Source organism: Plenodomus lingam, assembly GCF_022343315.1.
Source record: "Plenodomus lingam strain CAN1 chromosome Unknown contig_26, whole genome shotgun sequence".
In the NCBI taxonomy this organism is placed as follows: domain Eukaryota; kingdom Fungi; phylum Ascomycota; class Dothideomycetes; order Pleosporales; family Leptosphaeriaceae; genus Plenodomus; species Plenodomus lingam.
This window is the reverse complement of record NW_027093941.1, coordinates 680,171-701,113: the sequence shown is the minus strand read 5'-3', so window position 1 is coordinate 701,113 and position 20,943 is coordinate 680,171. Positions and strand designations below refer to the sequence as shown.

Genomic DNA, 20,943 nt, shown 5'->3' with positions numbered 1-20,943 from the left:
GCAGGCTTCCACCTGATATCCAATGCTGTTTCGTAGCAAGTCTCTTAGATGCATGATACTTACATACAATCGAGCAGTAACACCGCACGCCGTTCCTGCGCGAAGACCTGCTATGCGATACAACTATGAGAAGAGTGCCGACCAATTGAACTCGAAGCCGAGTCTCTCGAAAAGATGGGGGGTATCATCCCAAATGAACATCATACACCGTGAACACCGCATGCAAACCAATGCGCCCTTGATACGCGTCAGACGCAGCCAAACCCACAACCCACACTCTCCGTCTTTCTCTTGGTCATCCTCATAGATCCCCAAGACTCAGAATATCATCAAGCGCGCCATCCAACTCTGCAACATCCTGCTCGCTACCCCCCTGCCATTGCACGCCCATCTCGTCGTCTAATTGCATAGGATCTCCATCTCCTAAGTCTACCGTCCACATCTCCCCGCCAAGTCCATATGCACTTCCATTCGCCTTGGCGTGGACCCCATTGGTAAGTAGTCCAGCACCATTGACGTGCGATTTAGCCTCGTAGATGTCATAGCCATCCTCCACACCCGGCGTATCCAGACACCGCGAGTTCCAAATACTCCCTGCTAAGAAGGGCGTCTGGCCCAGATACGAATCACCCAGCTGCAACGCTAGCCTCAGATCTTCGGTACACAGCATACGTCGCCGTCGCCTCTCCTCGGCTTCAACAGGTAATTCACCGCCTGCACCCCGTACCAGTTCTCCACGCTCCACCATGCGCTCTTCGCGCTCGACTTTCTTCTTGAATTCGCCTGTCCTTATGTAGCCCGGGCCGTTGGAGCAGACTTTACCTAACAGGGCGGTGAGAGCCTCTTTGATGTATGTTTCCGTGGCGATGTTGAGGTATTCGGGACAGTCGGACGTATGGCCTTGCGGGAGACCAAACTCGTAGCAGATGGGGAGAAGGCGATGGGATATCGAAGTGGCCGTGGGGAACTCGTGGGTTTCAATAGAAAGGGCCGACGTGTAGCGTTTGCGGATTTCAAGCTCCCAGTCTTGTTGTTCAAGTCAGATTTACAAGTCGCTCTGGTGGATAGAAAGGAATGATGGAAGGGAGGAGGTAGGAGAGGGACGTACTCGTTTTCCCAAAGCCGCCGCCTTGTATACTACTTGGTCCCACGTCGAGCTGTTTAGCCCGTCTAGCATCCACATAGTCTTGCACAGGCCCCGTTGCACTCATGCTCCCTGGCACTGCTCCCTCAGTTGCGACTCCAGCCCCAGATTCACTAGCCGGTATCGTCTTGAGTCGTTTTCGTTCGCGCCGACTCAACTGCATGACCTCGTACTTGAGCCGCTTCTCGCTCTCGTCGCCCGTGCCCTTGACCGTCCCACTCGTCGGCTTATCGCTGCTAGACACCCAGCTCGCAATCCCTGCCTCGGGCGCATCTCGCCATATGTTGGAGTAGACAGCGCTTAGCAGGGTGTTATGTGCGTGCTCGAGTGCAGGCGTAGTGAGAATGCGTGAGAGCTTCAAGTGCAGCTCCTCCTGGTTCAAGTTTCCGAGCAGAAAGTAGGCCAGGGCCTTTTTGTACACAACCCAGTCAGCATCGCTGATTGCGCTCTTGACTGCAGCGTAGAGGGGCTCGACGTTGATGCGCGGCGTGCGCGGGGCCGCCGCCTTCTTCACCACGTCCGTCTGGAGGCCTGCGAAGCCAGTCGCCAGGGTACTCGTGGATGAAGTGGTAGGTGTGGTCGACACGGTCATGTCGTTTGGCCGCATTGTGCCTGCCATGGCCGTCACCCTCGATTCGATTGAATTAGGTAGAGATAAATGTTGTGACTATTGCAACTGTACTTCTTGTTGTTATCGTCGTCGTTGTTGTCGACGCGTCGACTGCACAGCGCTGCCAAGAGTCAGCAAGCTCCGCAAAGGCTCCCGCCGACGCTGCTGGAGGCTACCTACCTACCTACGGAGATGCGCCGGGCAATGCGCGAGGCAGGCGGTGATGGGATCCGTGGGGGCGCAGTCACCAGTCGCCTCTGTATGTCGTGGTTGTGGCCCTGTTGCCTTGGTGCTCTCTCTTCCTCTCACTCCATACCGGTAGCCCGTGCGTACTACCGGCCGACCAGACCTCACCGATACACCCCCACAACATCAAGATGAATCAAACAATGCTTGCTATCTCCCTCGATGCTCCCACCGGTAGATTCTGCATCAGCTATCTTTTTACAAAACGCCCCGTGCAATGCTGTACAATAAATTTGGAAGATATGCTTGCACTTTTTGGACATGCGTCATTCCCTTCCCCTCCACCAGTGCACACCCTCGTATCTTTGCCTCTCTAGCTATCTGCAAACACATCTCCAAGCTCCACCTTACCCACGCTCCAAATCTCGCGCTCATCCTCCATCTCATCGCTCGACAGACCTAGACCACCAGCACCTCCTTCCGCCTCCTTTCTCTCCCTAGCCTGTCCAGCTAGTCTTGTAGCAACCCGCTTGAAATAGTCAGCCATGCTACGCTGCTGGCCTCCTGACAGTTTCTTCCCCTCCCCGGCCATGTACTTGTCAAATACTGCACTCTCTTCATCCACCACAGAGAATATCGCCAGGAAAGCTGCTTCGGCTGATAGCTTCACTGGAATCACTGCATCGCGGACCGATGCGAAGACCGGCGGCGTAATGAGATCAATGTGTGGCCGGATAAGCTCATTGCGTTCACGCGCAACGGTTCGGAGTACGACCAGGCCCAAGCGTCTGGTATCGACGGCGTGCCCAGGGCCGACAACCGCTGCAAGCGCTTCGAACAATGGTTTGGTGTGCTCAAAATTGGTGTTGCTCTTCTTCCCCAGAAGGTACTTGCCAGCTGCAAGCACAGCATTGTCTGCAATCGAGGGTTGCGCATGTGGAATGCCGTGGCAGATGACATGCACCGTTTCTTCGGCAAACCGTCCTGTCAGAGCTTCTGGCGCGTCTAACAAGATCGCGTTCAGAGCTAGCACAGAGGCTTTATTGTAGTGAGTTGTGAGCACACGAGACTTGATAAGACCCGAAGCCATCTCCTCGGGCAGACAGCTTATGAGTGCACCGAGAAGACGAGCGTTCGTTATCGCCATAGCGTCTGCACAGAGGTTAGACGAATTTGAGCACCCACCAGGCTGATGGAGCAGCTTACCATTGGAGTCATCGCTATCGGTATCGATGAGACCCAATATTGTGTTCCTGCTGGCTTCATTCATGTTCTTGCCCGCTTTGCTCACCACCTCAAACAAGGCTTTCAACATAGCAGTCTTTACAGCCTCATCAGCAGTCTTGGATCCAGTGACGAGTTCTGCAATGAGTGGATCCACCCTAGGAGTGAGTTTAATCAATGTGCCGAGCGCCTTCGCTGCCCGGGCTCGCAGCACGTCAGACGAAGTATCAGCAAGAGCCTTGGCAAACGTGCGTTGGAGTTGAGGTAGGAAAGGTTTGAGGAAGGCCGGTATCTTCTCCAGGAGGTTGTTGAGTGTGAGAAGGATGGCTGCTTTCACTTCTGTCGAACGCTCCGTAACTACACGAATCAACGGCCCAGTAATTTGCGTAACGAAAGGCTGAAGTGCTTTCGCACTAGTACGGTCGATGATGTCTGAAATAGCCAGCGCAGCTTGTGTACGTTGCTCTACAGTGCCGTTCATCAGGCCCTGCAAGAATATGGGTAGGATAGCGTTGATTCCCTTCGGTAGCGAGAAACCAGGAAGGTCGGCGCCGGCAACACCAACTTGACTGAGTGTCTGACGTGTAGAGATGACGAGAGACTCCATCTCCTCTTTTCGCAGACGCTTTGTCGTGAGTGTACTAAGCGCAGTCCAAGCTGCCTTGACCACCTCTATGTCGCTGTCATCGAATGATACGAGGAGCGCGCGGATGAGATCAGGGTAGTATCTCGAGAAGTCGACCTCTGAATCTGCAAAGAATCTGGCTAGGTGCATGTCAGCACGTGCTCGTCTCCGTTCGTCATCGTGCTTTGAAAGCGCAAGCATCACGCTCATGGCTGTGTTGAGCCCATCGTATTCGTCTACAGATAGCAGGACCTTGTCAAACGATGATTCAAACTCAGCCTTTAAGGCTTCATCCTTGATAGTGATGGCATTATCCATGATGGTATTGAGGATGTTCGGTAACCTTCGAGTCATGGCAGAGCTGGCGACTTCAGCAAGCGAAGCAATGGCCCGGGCATTGAAGGCGGACATAGGTGATGTGAGGAGTGTTGGCAGGAGGTTGGGCAAGATGATGTTGGACCGTGCCTGATCGGTAAGTAAGGTGAGGAGTGCAGAAAGCGCATTCTGTGCATCATCCTCACCACGAAGTAGATTGAGCAAGTATGGTAGAACTTGGTCGACTGCACGCTTGCCGAGAATCTGCTGGAGCGCATCAAACGCTTCGGCTGCTGCTTCGCGCACGTCTACATTTGGATCGACAAGCGCCGTTCTTACCACCTGAATCAAAGTTTTCTCGTAATCTTCGATCTGCTCAGGGGAAGCAGAAGCAATGAGTTCGCGAAGCGCAATGCAGATACCTTGCTTTGCGTCTGTGTCTGTAGTGTGTAGGCCCTCTTCCAAAGTTGGAAGAAGCGTGGCGAGCACACCATCTCCAGCCTTTCGAATGAGCTCGCCCAGTGCGTTGCCAGCAATGACTTTTTGTTCCATGTTTGAGCTTGCTAGGCGGCGGATAATGAGCTGCGTAAGCGTAGGAACAAGCTCCCGCAAAGTGCGCGGCGTTGCGACCAGAGCCTTCCATACATTGATGGATGCAGTACGGACAAGACCTGATGTATCGCATCTGCAAATGTAGAGCGCTGATAAGACTTTGTTCCGCTTATCTTCTCCAAGGACTTCCAGTAACGACTGTCCAGCCTCCTTGGCGCCCTCTTCAACCTCGTCTTCCTCAACTTTTCCGCTGATGCCTGTGAGATTAAAGAGCAAGTCTCCGACAAGCTCCACAGAGCTGAGACGGATGCGATGACTATCATCTGCAAGGCCCCGTTCAAGCTCCGGCAACAAGAGATCAATAGCTTTTGTGGCGAAATTCTTCACCAAGAGACGACCAGCGCGTAGAGCCGTCTCCCGAATGGACTCAACGTCGTCTGCAAGTCCACCAAGAATCGGTGGTATAATCTTGCTGAGATAATTCGCGAAGGAGTTTCCAAAACAAGCGGGCAAGAAGATAAACAGTGACATGAACCCCTCGCGCACCGAGGCCTTGTTGCTGGCCACATTTTGCAGTATGCTGGGTAAGGTCTCCTCCAGGCGTCCGGTGCCGAGACCTGCAAGAACCTCAGAGAGTGCCTGTGCCGAACCAAGTCGATCGCCTGCTCCGGTATCTGATTTGAGAGTAGCCATGAGACTTGGAATGAGATCTGGAAGTGCATCTTCTCCAAGCTTCTCCATGAGGGAACCAAGAGCTTTGGATGCCGTGGCACGGGTCGTAGGAACTGGGTCCACAATGGCAACGCGTAGACCGGCAACGAGGATAGGTAAATGCGATGTGAGGTCCTTCCGTTCAGTGAGATAAGCCAAACTTCCAATGATTTGGGACGCTTTTCGCTTTGTCCCCGACCGGTCGCCTAGACCACGTTCTAAAATACGGACCACTAGAGCAAGCGACGGAGCATCTAAGAAATGTGCGAACTGGATCTTAATCAGCGCATCGAGCGCATCATCAGTATGTTTCGTGGGATCGCTTAAAGCCTTCAAAATTATGTTGACAACACTCTTGATCTCCGGGTTACTGATGACCTCACCAAAGCGTTGCAGACTTCGGTTTGCTGATGATCGTACCTCTTTGTGACTATCAGTCAGGACTGTTGTGAGAGGTGGAATGATGTCAGGCAGGCTGAGGGCCAGCTGGTTCGCATCAAGATAGGCCATGGCGCCCAAGGAGTCGCAGGCGCCCTTTTTGCTACGCCACTGCTGGTCATCAAGGCCTTCAAGGAGTATCGGCAGGACTTGTTTGACACCAAAAGAACTTAACGTTGAGAAACAAGTCTTGGCAGCGTCGAGGCAGGCTTCTCTTACATCCCCGCTAGTGTCGCCAAAGCCTGTGAGCAATTGTGGCACAAGTTGAATGACGTAAGGCTCGAATAGACGTCCTAGGATGAGAGAGAAGAGTTCATACGCTAGATATACACCCTGCCTCTGGTTCGCGTCTTTCTTGTTCTCACTAGCGCCCTTGAGTGTGCTCATGATCCGATACTCTTTGAGTACGCCGAGGCCCTTGCCGCGCACGATACCGGCAAGACCGTATGCTGCTCCACGACGTGCGGCATACTTTTTGGAATGAAGCAACTGATCCATCATTTGATTGACGTATGTGGGCAGCTCCTGTTCAGATGTTCGGACCAGGGGAGGTAGACACTGTGCGACGGCATACTGTACCGTTTCTGATGGTGTGCTGAGAGTTGCCAGCAGCCTTTGAACAATCTTGGGAACTCGCGGATCCCCGGCACTGAGATGGCGTCCCAAGGCACCGTAGAGGATGATCACGGCTTCATTGACCTGGTCATATAGTTCCGACTTGCGATCAGGCCCTTCCAGAGCATTCTCAAAAAGTTCCATCAGCGTTTCTACCTTGGACTGCGCCTTGGAAGTAATGACAGAAGTGGCCGCCTCAATCATTTCGTCTCGTACTGCAGCACTTCGGTCGCCTAAGGGTCCCTGGTAGACTAAAAAGTTCAAGAAGTCAGTAAGGTGATCGGGTGTAAATCCAACTGTCATTTCTTTATACGCGAGTGCAATTCCATCTCTGCTTTCCCATGGGTCTCGGAGGTCGATTTTGCGTGGCATTCCATATTCGTCGCGCTCCGGAACTCGTGGTTTTGCCATTTCTTTGTAAGAGTCTTGAAGACGTCGGAGAAGATCATCAAATGTCTCGGGAAACTTGGTAATGATTTCACCAAGTGACCGGGCGGCCGCTCTTCTAAGTTGCTTGTCGAGGGAATCAAGGTAAGGAAGCATCTGTACACCGGCACTTGGTTCGAGCTTCAGATTGTTCTCTTCCCAGATCGTCCTTGCAATATCTGCATTTTCAGGTACGTCGTCGTGACAGGCGATCCAAATCTCTTCACTAAAGTCCATATCATTCAGGTCTAGTTCGGCGTCTATGGCCTGTAAAGTCGCTGTTCGAACACCAGTTTCTGGTACGATTGTTCCGCGGAGCAATGCGCCCAATTCTTCATTTGTGATGTTGGGAGCCAGACCGCTGGCGAGATTTGTGAGACAGTCTTTGATCAGCTTATAATGTTGCTGGTATCTTTGCATGGACCACACTAGTATTTCAAGCAGGTTCCTGCGTTGCAACCGCTCATCGAGACCTATCGCACGTTCGTCAATAAAAAATCTACCCGCTCTGATGCGTATACGTACAAGAGTTGGTGTGGAATGCCAAAACCTCAATAGCGAGAATGAGCTGTTCATCAGCTTCTTCAGGGGATGCTCGCCCGATGCCACCTTTCTCTAACACCAGGAATATGAGAGGGAGGCAGTAAGCCAGCGACACAGCATCCAATGGTCTTTGTTCACTCAAAAATCGAAGTCGATAAAGCACGCGGGTTACCAGATCTGATTTTGTTAGCAGGAAGAATTCAGCTCAGCGGATAGATGACCACTTACCACCCAAGGGCTCGTCCTCGTACTCTTTAGCAAGTTGTATGGAACCAATTGTCCTCAGTGTCGCAACACCAATGAAAGGACGCATAACGCCTAGACGATTCGAGATTCGATCTGAGCAGGATATAAAGGTAGTTGCTGGCAACTCTCCGAGTAGAAGGCCAGCGCCAGCTCGGATAGATTGGATGAGGAGGTCGACAGCAGGACCCATCCACTGTTCCGCTTCAGTAGGTGGTCCCGTCGCGAGACTTTTGATGATGCCAACACCGCGTCTCATTCTCTTCTCTATTGCGGCAACACTTTTTCTTATGTCCGACTCTTTCGCAAGTTGAGCAGTGACCTTGGCTTGCTCCTCTGCCGTAAGTTTTTTGGCTTGACCTTTCTTCTGTGCAAGCTGTGTTCGCAGTTCCTCCTCCCATTTCAGAGTATCGTAATCTTTGGTATTCTTGTCTATCGTCACCGGCGCCTTTTTGGACAGGACATCGATGTAAGCTGTGCCCTCAGGGGTGCGGAAAATGGCTGCCTCGGTCGGTCCCACAACCTCCAGCTGTTGTGGGTTAAGATCTTTGCTGAATTGCTGCACAACAGCGGGCAGAGCAGCTTCTGGTGCCACAAAGGCCATATCTGTGTAGGCACTATATGCGGCTAGACGCATCGCTGGAAGCTGGTCGCTAGCCTTGAGCTGTTGACAGATCAGTGATGCACAAACTCTGGCTAAAATGATGGTGTACCTCAGTAATATCGTTGATCATATCCATAAGCTCTTTCAGATTGTCTCGTACAAGTTGGCCCGGATCCATACCCATGCGAAGGCACATATCAATCCAAGCTACTCGAGGCATGATTTCCGGTCTTGCCAGTACAATCAGATCCATGGCTTGCTGGCGCAGACACGAAGTATCAATTTCCATGTTGTGCTTATTTCGAGTATCAGGTGGAAGACAAATACAACTAAGCACATGCCCGAGCTCAGCAGCGCCAGTTTTGGCTGCGAAGGCAGCACTATCCTTGTCTTCCTGCCCAATGGACTTGTACCAAGACCATAAGCCCTGCACTATGATTCTGCTGATAGTTTCCGGCGAGGAACGAGTATATGCCTGCGTCAATGCATTTTTGGCCGCGGATTTGGCTTTGGTAGAGACGCTCTGTGCTACAACGAAGAATATGAAAGCATGCGCCCACGCGGTTTCCACGTTAGTTGAAGTACCTTTGCCCAAAAATGGAGCGAGGGCCGTTAGGGCACGAAGTGCAACCACGACATCGTCTTCTGTCGATAGTTTCGAATACACTTTCGGACTGAGCATGAAGGAGGGTTTTGGCTGAATCGCGAGGGCTTGTGAGACGACATCGGATTTTTTGAATACAGTAGCGAGCTTCTCGTCGCTCGAGTTGCAAGCTTTCTCAATGAGTAGAGCCGTGACATAATGACCTACAGTGACCAGGCCGTTCTGGGTTGAGGGAATGGGATTGGCATTAACTTCTTGCCAGACCTCCACCAGTTTCGGTAGCGTGGCTTGACAGAAAAGCACCACATCTTGCTGAGCATGTTGAGCTTCAGACAAATTCCACCATATGTCGGCAGCGCGGATGGCCCATAGGCGCTTTACAGACAATCGCTTATCGGCCATGCCCTTGATGAATGCGTCAGACACGATCTTGTCAAGAGCGACTCCCTTTGTCAGACCAAAAGTTAAATGATGTGTCATGGCCGAGACTTGAGCAACAACAGCTGACTCGCTTGGTTCTTTGAGTGCTACAGGGGCCAATGTGGCCGGTATCTTTGTCGCTAATGACATGGATGGAGGCAGAGATGACAGCATTTGCGCGTGGAGCACCCTTTGATCCGCTCCCGAGACTTTCCCCTGTTTCAGAGGATTGACAACCTCATCCGCGATGCATTCGAGAAGCTCGTTTTGATGCGATCGCGAAGCCAGTGCTTGGAATGTTCGCAGCGCACCGGTTCGAATGGTAGGATTGCTTGACTTGACGTTTGAAAGTAAGGGTTTCAGCAGGTTCCCAAGCAGGATTTCTGAGAGATCCATTGACTCGGGAAGGGCACGTATCATGGGGGACACAAGGTCATTGAGCACCACTTCTGGCGCTCGCAGCAAGGCCTTTTCAATTGGCGCAATGATCTCCTTGCGCAGCTGCTCCAAGGTAGGGAAGCTATGGAAGAAGTCATATAGTGCATTGGCCACGTGCTCTGGTAGTTGACTCCGAGATCCTATGAGTTCGCGAACATAGAAGTTGAAGTATTCCTGCTTGTGTTGTTCTAGCAGTGGTTTGATGGTGGGCAGCCGCGATGCCACGCCCGCGATAACGCCGAGGAAGACAGCATTTCCAGCTGCGGAGGTGGCGCCCTTCGTGGTGAGCGTGGTGACAAGCTGAGCGAGGGCTGAGGAGTTGGCGCGCAGAATGGCACGCAACGCGCGACGGGTGGATACGAGGGCAGAGTGGGAAATGCGCTGGGCTCGCCGATGACTGCCAGCGCCCACGCATGTCTCGAGAAGACGGGCGTCTGCGAGAGCGACATGTAAGCCATGTCTAGCCCATCGCTCTGGTGACTGGGCCAATTGAAGCAACAGCACCGAGCACCAGTCCACCAGCACGAATGCGCTGGCGTGGGCAAGCCCTTTCTTGAGGCTCTCTTGCTTGACAAAGTTCACAATCGGGGTCAAGACAGCATCGCCATGGGGGCCATTGACCAGCGATATGAGGACCTGCTCGACGGCGCGGCGGGATTCGCGATCATCGTACAGCGGATACGTCTCGAAGAGGGCGAGCAGCAGCGCGTGGAGGTCGGGGGTGGTTAGGGCTGCATGGGCAAACGTGGTCAGCGGTGGACGATGCGATGTAGGGGCACTGGGCAGGACATCACCACTAACACTCACCATCGACCGTGGCGACCTTGTGTTCCAGGCCCGCCAGCTCTGCGACTCTCCGCTTGGTGGAGCTTGTGATGAGCTTCTGGCGCAGCACCATACCCTGAGCGGCTGGCGTGCTATCGTCCCCATTCACACTCATTTCGAGCCGTCCACATGAGCGAGTGCAAAAGGAACAGCAAGGCTGAGGCAGGTGAGGGAGGGACGGAAGATGAGCTACTTGAAAAGATACTACCAGGGCGCATGCGTGGTAAATGGCGGGCGAGCGGGGTGTTTAATGTTTTGAGGCTCAATTTCTCCAAACCCACCACCGCCAAGAGTTTGCCGAATATCTCTACGCCGGTGTGGCGGTGTGGGTGTGGGTGTGGCAGTGCAGGCGTGTGTACTAAATTACTTACCTACCTAGTTTTACCTACCTGCCTACTCATCTACCGGTACCTACAATTCACATATCGTCTGCTGTACTGTGTACCTACTTTAGGTTACTACTTGTGGCATCGTTGGAGTATTGTACTATGGGACTACAACGCAACATGACATGGGTGAGTGGAGCCTACTCAGTCTGCCGCCACCCCCACCAACACCCCCACCAACACCCCCACCAACACCCGCCTTGCGCGCACACCGACACCGACGCAATTGACTTGTGGTACCTAACCAGTGTCACTCCTGACCTACATACCTACACAGTACTCGAGACAAAGTCGCCCGCCGTGCCTGAACTCAATTGCGCCCTTGATGCGTCCCACCATCGTCTCTCGCCTGCACAATCTTGATCTCGCAAAAGATCAAGCCCCCATCTACTCAATACGAGAGGCTCAACAGCAGACAAAACCGCCTGGCCACCCCTTGACCCCGCCCCTGGCCTTATTGTATTCCTACAGTATCCGTCTTTGATCCATTTTCCTCCCTGCATGGCCAAAAAGAAAAAGCCCGCAGGAAACCCTGCCCGTGGCTTTGCAACAACGTCCATCCCAAGCAAACCGAAAGCGGAAAGGCTCGCAGCCGATGTTGTGAACGTTGCGGCGGCTACTACTACTACCGCACAGACGTTCCCCAAGGAAAGCGGGCCAGCAGTTGCACCTGCCAATCACATTGATTCCTACCTCGCGGCCTCCCAGACAGAAGATCTTGTTCAAACACCAGAAGAGCTTGAAGCCCAGCTAGAGCGAGATGAACTCCAATTACTCGTCGAGAAGCACGCTCCTAGGATTCGGCGAGAGGCCAATCGCCATGCTACGAAGCTGCGAAGCGACCGCCGAGTGCTGCGTGGCCAGTCTCATGCTATGGCAGTCCACGATTGGCTTCCCCGTGACCTTCTCGACAGCATTGTCTCCTTGGCCCAGACCGAGTCGAACGATTCAAACAGACGTCAGGGCCAGCAGCCCCTCTTGAAAATTTCCAGTGAAGAGGATGCCATGGTGCGACTGTGGACTTTGGATCTCACCCTTCGGGAGCTTGGCTTCTCCAGAGACCATATTCAGCCAGTCCTCATATGGGTCTGTGCCAATGCTGCTAGCATCGATGCCAGTGCTGCTGTTTGGGGACTCCAGGAATCACTGGAATGGCTTGCATTGGACCACTGTGAAGACCACTCGTTCACATATGAGGACGGACCAAAACGTCCCACTGTGGACGCACTGGATGGTCCGGGTTTGGGTAAGCAAAGAACTTCTCTTCGATAGGCTCTGCGGGGACAATGAATTCTGCAAGCTTCTGGCTGCGGTCATTGCCACGGCATCTTCTGCATTTTGCAAAGTGACACGAAGCTAGCTCTGCGCTTGGCTAATTTCTGTTCAGACGAACATCCATCAGCTTCGGGGACGGACCAAGATCGCTCGTCCACTCTGGTGAACAAGGACACAAAAAGAGAATTGGTCTCGGGCTCATCTACGCCTAGTATCGCAACGCCTGTGGGCGCGGTTAACGACGACGTTCAGGTCAGCGACTTGGACAGTGATCTCGAACTAGACGAGCTTATCCCTCTCTATTTAAGAATCAGAGCTAAACTCTACGAAATTGATCCACAGTTGGACGACACGACCTCGCGCAAGTCAACTCGCGGGGCCAAGTCTAGAAAGGCAGGACCTGCAACACCGCAATCACCGGCCGCGCGTAAACTTCTCTCTCAACTACAGCAGCTCCGATCCGATGCCCTGTTCGATGAAAATGAAGCTGAGGCGCGCTGGCCGACCAAACGTAACGAGATTGCCCAAATCCAAGCTGCGAAACGACTTTGCTCCGAGTTTCGACATGCAAGTCCTAAGAAAGAGACGAATGCGATAGCTATGGAGCCAGAAGTAGAGGTATCTCCTGAAGCAGCTTCTGACGGTATCAACAGCCGCGACATCGACGATGACGATGCTTTGCTGGGCGATATGTTCTCTACCGTCTCAGATGCTCCGGTGGTAGAATTGGACTCTGCCGTAACGAATTCTAGTGCCATATCATTGCGCGACTTTGGTAAAGCAGGTGGCCTGAGCCCGCGAAAGGTGCTCGAAGAGGCGGTTCGTTCCAGGTATGCAATCATTTAGTTCCGCCATTGAGGTCTCATTAATTAACCTGTGCCTGCAGAGACCCCAACGCGCGCCTGACCTACAAGATGGTTTCTCAAACTACCTACACATGTCGACATTCATTGACCATCACCTGGTCCAAAGACTTCGATGTTGAATACGACCGTGATATGACCAGTGTTTCGTGCCACAGAAGTGGACGTATTATGAGATTTGAGGCGATGCATGTAGCCGCCATCTCGATTGATCAAAGTGAGGACTATATATCAACTGCAGCTCTTTTCTCTATCTCAGCTGTATTGCCCAAAGAAGAGAAGGTTTATTTGCGATTACCGAGTAATTGGAGGGAGGTCTATAGAGAGTTTTTGGAATATCGCAGAACACGGTTAGATGCCATAGACCGCCAATCTGTCAAACGGTATCGCTCAATTGTTCGAGATCAAGTCGACGTCGAAGAGTCTGATGGGGTGGTTCTGACAAACCGATTCAAGATGCGAAATTCAGCTGCTACAACGTCGAGCGCATCGAATTCTGGTTACAGCACCCCAGTGCGCCAAGTCGATGGCTTAATCGATCTGTGGCAGCAGAAAGTAAGCAGTTCTTCCTACCAGCAGATGCTAGTGGGTCGGATGAATCTTCCTGTATTTGGTTTCCGTGGGGCCATCTTGTCTACCATCGACCGGGCACAGGTCACAATCATCTGCGGCGAAACAGGTTGCGGGAAAAGCACACAGATTCCGTCTTTTATACTAGAGCATGAGCTGTCCCAGGGAAGGTTGTGTAAAGTATACTGTACGGAACCACGCCGTATCTCGGCCATCTCCCTGGCACAGCGTGTCAGCGAAGAGCTCGGGGAAGCTTCACGCGATCTTGGAAGTATGCGTTCACTTGTCGGTTATGCAATTCGACTAGAGAGCAAAACTTCATCGCAGACGCGTCTTGTGTATGCGACAGTTGGTGTAGTGCTGCGTATGCTGGAGTCGACTGGCGATCTGCGCGAAGTTACCCATCTGATCATAGATGAAGTCCACGAACGAAGGTGATGTACAGTGCAATTTCCCTCAAACTTAACTTACTGATTGAACCACAGTATCGATACCGATTTCCTACTTGTAATTCTTCGCTCCTTGATGGAGCGTCGTCCTGAGCTGAAGGTTGTGCTTATGAGTGCCACAGTCGACGCGGCGCGTTTCTCGAGCTACCTCAACAATGCTCCGATTCTGACTGTACCCGGACGTACTTTTCCAGTTCAGACTCGATATCTTGAGGATGCTATTGAGCTGACGAATTATGTTGCATCCTCGGGAGCAACTCAGAATAGCTCAACCAGCGATGTTGAGGACGACGAGATCAAAACAGACAAATCTGGCATACCGCAAAAATTGTCAGGTTATAGTCATAGAACACGCGAAGTGCTATCAACATACGATGAATATGCTATAGACTTTGATCTCATTGTCCGACTCATCGAGACAGTAGCATTCGACTCTCGGCTGGTCCAATTCAGTAAAGCCATTTTGGTATTCCTTCCCGGAATTGCTGAGATCCGCCAGCTCAATGAGATGTTGACTGGGCATCCATCCTTCGACGCGAATTGGTACATATATCCGCTACATTCCACTATTTCAAGCGAAGACCAGCAAGCGGCTTTCTACATACCACCTCCTCAGATACGAAAAATTGTTCTCGCTACAAATATTGCCGAGACTGGTGTAACTATTCCGGACATCACTTGCGTCATCGACACTGGTAAACACAAGGAGATGCGGTTTGATGAACGCCGACAATTATCGCGATTGACACAGTCATTCATCTCCAAAGCCAATGCGAAGCAGCGCCGAGGCCGTGCTGGACGTGTCCAAGAAGGATTATGTTATCATTTGTTTACAAAATATCGTCACGATACCCTCATGGCTGAACAGCAAACACCGGAAATGTTGCGACTATCTCTCCAGGATCTCGTTATGCGCACTAAGATCTGTAAACTGGGCGACATCGAATCTACCCTTGCTCAGGCTCTGGATCCGCCATCCTCGAAAAACATTCGACGTTCAATTGACGCTCTGATCGAAGTCGATGCACTCACGCCCGGGGAAGAACTCACGCCACTTGGCCGACAGATAGCAAAACTTCCCTTGGATGCCCATCTTGGAAAACTTGTGATTCTTGCCAGCACACTTGCCTGTGTTGACGTCGCTACCACCATAGCAGCAATGCTGTCATCCAAGTCTCCGTTTTTGACGCCGTTTGGTGCAAGGCAGCGTGCCGATATAGCTCGATTAGCATTCAAGAAAGGGGATTCTGATCTCTTGACCATGTATAACGCGTACAAAGCATGGAGAGTGGTCTGTACCACACCAGGACGATCCGAAACGCACTTCTGCCATCAGAACTTTCTAAGTGCCCAGAACCTAGGCAATATTGAGGATCTCAAGGCACAGCTCCTCTCATCACTCGTTGAAGCGGGCTTCTTGCAACTTTCACCAGATGAACGCCGTAGGCTGAGTCGTTACCGCAGCACGACATCACATCGCATGTTCGTCGAAGTTCCAGCGCGGTACGACATCAATTCAGAGAACGACTTTCTCGTCAACTCTGTCATCGCAACTGCTTTCTACCCAAAGCTTCTGACACGGGAAGGAAGGGGATGGCGTAACATCTCCAACAACCAGACTGTTAGCTTAGCCCCAACATCGGTCAACAAAGGCTGCGCCACTGCTAGCTTCCTGTCGTACTATCACATCATGCAGTCGAGCAACAAGTATTACAACGCCCATTCGACCTCTGTCACGTATCCGCTCCCTTTGGTGCTTATGGCAGCAGCTGACGTGGACTTCAAACTCCATGCAGGTGTGATCAGCTTACCAGGCAATGTGTTGCGATTTGCCGTCAAAGATGGAAGGGTGGCGGTCGCATTGAAGGTGTTGAGACGTCGTGTCAAGGAAATCTTGGCGTCGAGTTGGAAGAACCCTGCGCGTCAACAAAGTGAACGCGAGAAAGAGTGGCTGGACTTGTTTTCAAGGATATTTAAGGAAAAGTGGGAGAAGGACGAAAGGATCAAGGAACGGGCTACCGGAAAAGCGAGATGAGCAATCGCCAACTCGATGTTTGATCAAAGTGGTCTTGCGTTGAGGAACGCTCTGGAACTTGATTGTCCTCAAGTGTTCCTGGTCTTTAGAGTATCAGAAGGAATAAGAATTGACTATGACCATGAGATATTACAGCGTTCTTTTCAGTCCGTTGTGGCGTTGTTTCGTCCTTAAACAACCACCCAAGAGACAAAGAAAATTGAAAAGCGTGCAGTACGCACAACTGATATTCCTGGATCTTGGCAGCGATTTTAAGTGACCGCTTCTTACCAGCGAGCGAGTTGAGTGACGAGTATACTGCCTGAGATCAAGTGCTTGTTTGACCATTGGACGAGAAATTGTCGATTGCTGACTTGTCGCCAAATATCATCTGGTTCAACAGCACTTTTAGATTTCGCACACTTCTGGCAGTCACTAATGCAGTAGTGCTCATGCCATCATCCCCCTAAAATAAGTTGCGTCAATTTATGCAAACACCTCCACCTCACTTTCTTAACTATTGCGACCCTACAAGATAGCAGGATCCTATCGCTCTGACCTATGATCTGAATTTCGCGGCTCAACTCTTTTGACTATTCTCTGCTACAAATACCTAGGTATCAGGTGAGTCCCCAAACTTGACATTTAAAATAATACAGCCACCTGGAACATCTTCAATAAAAGGATTGGTGTGCATGATTCCATGGGGTTACAGCGTTGAGCTGCGGTTACGACATGAATAAGACTGTTTTTCAGCAGCATTGACTAATGATCCAAGGAGGCTCTACGAAGAATTATGAAGATAGTACGGAGGATGTTAATATAACATGTTGTTTCCACCAAATCATAGCTCTATCTTCAATATATTTGATAAGAATATGAGCATATTATATAATCTACTTTACTAGATATTGAGACTTGTGGACGGGGAGAGGGGGGGGCGCGCGGGGCGGGGTCAACTGAAGTCCGATAAGTTTATAAAGGCCCAAAGTTTTTTTTAATATACCTTTTCTGAAGAAGTTAAGGGAAGCAATACCCAAATGGAGTTGAAGCCGCCAGGCTCACAAAATGATGTGTCTCTCCTCAGTGTCTTTTGCGATTGCTCATGAATACTGAATCGAGGTCTTCATTTTGTTCACCACACGAAAATCGAAATTACTACAAAAGACCCATGACTTTCATCGTGGCCCACATTGAGATTATAGAGGCATTCCAGTATAACCTACCTGTAAAGTTGCGTAAGGACTGCTGGAGGAAATAGCGTTGATTGAACATTCGTGCCGTTGGGCCAAAGTACCTGATCCCCGTGATCTGACTCAAGTTTAATTCATTTCTACTTCTCTACCTTGACGGAGAAGCCCAGTACCAATACGTGTTACATGGATCCATCAGAGATGTAGCTAGTTGTAAGTAATTACTATAATTTGTTATGGGTCAAAGGCAGTGTAAGATGCCAGTGATACTAGATACAATAATGGGTGGCAATGAAAATAAAAAAGCGAGGAGGGGACAGCGAATTTTTTTTCCCTCTTATATTATACTTGGAGTTTGTATAATGTTGACCTCAACGCCAAATTAGTCACACTTACTACATTCCCGACACTGTCAAAATTGAAGACGAACTCATCGAGGGGCATCGAACCGTAGGTGATACCCGTTATGCCGACCCACGAGCCACAATCAGTGGAGAACGGCTGTCTCCTGCTTGTTGGTCCACCGGTATCTTCGAAAACGGCTTTCCATGCCTGATCTTTTCCACCCTCCGCCGTCTGGGACTCCAGCTGTGTGTAGTAGAGTCGCGTTTCTGGCCTTAAAGGTTTCTGATCCACGCCACTCTGCAGTTTAATGGCCATCTCGATCATATCAGTTCCTTTGCTAATCCAATTATCGACGCCGAGACCAGGCTTGTTTGGATCCGTGCTTATCGTCAGCCATGACCTTGTTGCCGGATCTGTGTCTGCAGTTTCTCTACCAACATAAATGCCACTATAGAGCTTGTCTGCCTCATCACGAGCCACGGCGTCGTAGGCTGGGATCAGTGAGGCCCCTAATAGATCCGCACCCAAGAAGTTGTTCAAAGCAGGCTTGCCAGCTACCATTATTGTAAATCCAAGTTGAAAGTCGCGTAGTAATGTTAGAAATGATGTATACTGACGAAAGCTGCCTGCTTTAGTGAAAACACTTAAAGTACGATGGGGTTGTGTATCCTTTGCAAGCTGTATCCGCCGAACTCCCCATGGAGCGCCTACTGCGGCTGCAAAATCAGACGTGAAAGTGACCGGGTTCAGCCAGCGACGCGTTAGAGATGGCCTGATGAGTTTGGATGATAGTATGGCACGACCCATTGCGGAGAGATCATTAGGTGATGAATACATGTTACCACCACTAAACTTGCATTAGCTGCGGATTCTTTCAGGTTTGGTGTGACTGACGGGCTTGCATCGCCTAGATGAGCGTTCCAATAAGTGTCCTCTAAGGTTCCCGGTATGATTCCAACTGACACAGGCGCATTCTCGTAGTATGTTCGTTTAAGTCCCAGGGGCTTTATGATTTTGTCATCTAGGATATCAACGAACTTGCGCTTTGTGAGGCTCTCAAGGGCATAGCTGAAAAGTTGATAGCCAATATTCGAGTAAGTTGCCGTCTGCCAGGGTGAATATGAAGGGAACATGTTCTCGAGACCCTTGAAAAATTCTGCCCGGATCGCGTCCATATATCAGCTTTGTTTGCGGAGAGGAAGAAGACAAGAGCCTACCTGCTCTCGAACACAGAGGCCATGTCCCACAAGGTGGAAGCGCAGAAGCTGAAAGAATAGGGAACCCCCCTAACCACTTCTCTGGGACATCTTCCGTTTCGGTGAGCTCCCCTAAGACCCCATCTGGTAACAGATTAAGCACGATCCTTGTCAAACTTGCCAAGTACTCACAGTCGCGTTCGATACCAGAAGTTTGAGCCGCCAGTGAGCCTATCGTTACATCGTCCCAAGACGTCTTTCGGAGACGGTCAAAACCGGGCAAAGTAGATTGCCCTGAGTACTTCGCCAGCTCGGGTATAACATCGCTAACGGGGATATTCCAGTAACTATCACCCACTTCCGCAAGAAACGCCAGCACAGTTATCACCTTTGAAACACTGCCCAATCGATACACAGTATTACCATCTACTTTTTTGACGCCCAAATTCTCTGTTGGTAAATTCTTCGCGGTTTTGTGTCGTTCCCAAAGAATGGGTTTGCCTGGATTGGTCGAGAACACCTGGATAGAATAAGAGAAAGCATCGGTATTGGCGATATTGCCGTTGTCCATGTATTCTAAAACAGCCGTGATATTATTTAGTGCATTTTGCCAGATAGGGTGCTGGGACAAACGCTGTGGAGGGGGGAACTCAGGTCCCATCAAGGGGCAGTTAGGGGCGGCGATTGCCATTGGCAAGCATGTGAGTGCGAGTAGTCCAGACTTTGTACAACATGGTGCCCTCATAACTCATACAGAACATACAATGAGATTAGAAAATCCTGATGTCTAGGAGAATCGGATTGTTGCGATGAAATAATCGAGACACCATCTTTCGGGGCCGGGCCGCTGATACCTCAAAATCAATGCCACAAGGATCAACCTCAGGTAATTACAAGGGAGACGATGAGTGCATTCTTACCAGGATGAATACAGGCATGCACAGGTACAGATAACAGCTTATCGTCTGGCCCATAGATTTCCCATGCATGGATCCAGTTCTCCTTGCATGTCAGAGCGACAAACACCTTGATACGAAGTGTTCTCCACACATTGTGGACATTCCAAAGACCTATAGAATGGGCTTGGCGTCAGGAATCAAGCATTCAAAAATGATCTTTGGTTGATACATCGCGACGACGCTCCATAATCTGGCATGACTATCATAGTTATTATGTTCAGTTCCGTGCAAGAAGCGTTGTTAGTCTACGAGGAAGTCGTCTATAAATACTATTGCCAATGCTAAGTCCACGAAGGAATTTACTTTGGTCGTCAGACCGTGCGACAACGATGGATGCTGAAGCCCCTTAGAGCGATCCAGATTGCGCAGTGATCTCTTGATGACAGTGTGCGCGCCACCTTACGAGTGTCTAGAGTACGTTTGGCTCTGCTACCAAATGCATCCATGACGCCTCATTGTTCGAAAGTTTATTCTCCATTGAAAATTTGTTATAACCCTGAAAAGAATTAAAACATCTCGAATGCCTCCAAACGATACGACGATAGTTGTTCAGCTGCTACACGTCCAAGCCTATGCAGGAGTAGATTCCTGTTTCGGCATTGAATCTGTGGAGTGTATTAGTATTGCTTCTGATTGATGCTCATTACCCTGTACCTTGGTTAGATTCTTGTCAGGCTGAGAACCCACGGCTGGTATAAACGTTCCATTAATCGGGCTCAGCCAAAGTAGATCGAAGTTTGCTTTTAGACATTAATGAATCTATAGTCGAGTCCGAGATAGATGAGGTTCGTATGACCTAGGATTTAGCCTCCCTATGCCTCGAATACAACAAGCTGTCATCATCCCTTGGGGATTACTGTTAACCTAGCTTCAAGCGGTGACTCTATGCATTATCGGTATCATTACATGCGGACACCAAGATGCAGATAATGGAATGCAACATTGTTGACCCAGTTTGAGTCATTTCGAATCAGTGACTCCAATGAGCTGCCAGCGCTGACTGAAGAGGGGCTTAAGTAGGGAAAGCATACTATATGTGGAAATTCTGGGCCCTAGATTGAACAAGCGACGTTCTCCAATGATAGTTCTTTTAAATCCTTCGTTGCTTTGTAACGAATCAGTAGCGGTAGCACTTCAGGAAGTCCTTTGGGGGTTGTCTCAATGGCCACC

The 20,943-nt window shown here is 50.6% G+C and overlaps 4 protein-coding genes across 4 annotated transcripts; 1 reads left to right on the top strand and 3 right to left on the bottom strand.

Annotated features, from left to right (window-relative positions):
* Window positions 1–301: 301 nt before the first annotated feature.
* Window positions 302–1,763, bottom strand: IAQ61_006479 (uncharacterized protein; the record flags this gene model as incomplete). The annotated part of the gene is made up of 2 exons (XM_003845311.2): window positions 302–1,026; window positions 1,109–1,763. The coding sequence occupies 2 exons, from the start codon at window positions 1,761–1,763 to the stop codon at window positions 302–304; spliced, it is 1,380 nt and encodes a 459-aa protein (XP_003845359.2).
* Window positions 1,764–2,043: 280 nt separating this feature from the next.
* On the bottom strand, window positions 2,044–10,773 carry IAQ61_006478 (uncharacterized protein). The gene is made up of 6 exons (XM_003845310.2): window positions 10,506–10,773; window positions 8,346–10,429; window positions 7,618–8,296; window positions 7,372–7,566; window positions 3,147–7,319; window positions 2,044–3,092 (listed from the first exon to the last, which is right to left on the bottom strand). Exons 1-6 carry the CDS (start codon window positions 10,636–10,638, stop codon window positions 2,314–2,316), a joined length of 8,043 nt encoding a protein of 2,680 aa, XP_003845358.1. The 5' UTR covers window positions 10,639–10,773; the 3' UTR covers window positions 2,044–2,313.
* A 184-nt stretch (window positions 10,774–10,957) lies between these two features.
* IAQ61_006477 (uncharacterized protein) lies at window positions 10,958–16,258 on the top strand. Its single transcript, XM_066097200.1, has 4 exons — window positions 10,958–12,155; window positions 12,297–13,014; window positions 13,071–14,051; window positions 14,103–16,258. Exons 1-4 carry the CDS (start codon window positions 11,411–11,413, stop codon window positions 16,099–16,101), a joined length of 4,443 nt encoding a protein of 1,480 aa, XP_065952677.1. The 5' UTR covers window positions 10,958–11,410; the 3' UTR covers window positions 16,102–16,258.
* A 1,357-nt stretch (window positions 16,259–17,615) lies between these two features.
* IAQ61_006476 (uncharacterized protein) lies at window positions 17,616–19,882 on the bottom strand (the record flags this gene model as incomplete). The annotated part of the gene is made up of 5 exons (XM_003845308.2): window positions 17,616–18,465; window positions 18,513–18,774; window positions 18,836–18,958; window positions 19,007–19,561; window positions 19,735–19,882. Coding segments are annotated over 5 exons (1,938 nt in total), but the record flags the coding sequence as incomplete, so codon positions are not given.
* Window positions 19,883–20,943: the final 1,061 nt, after the last annotated feature.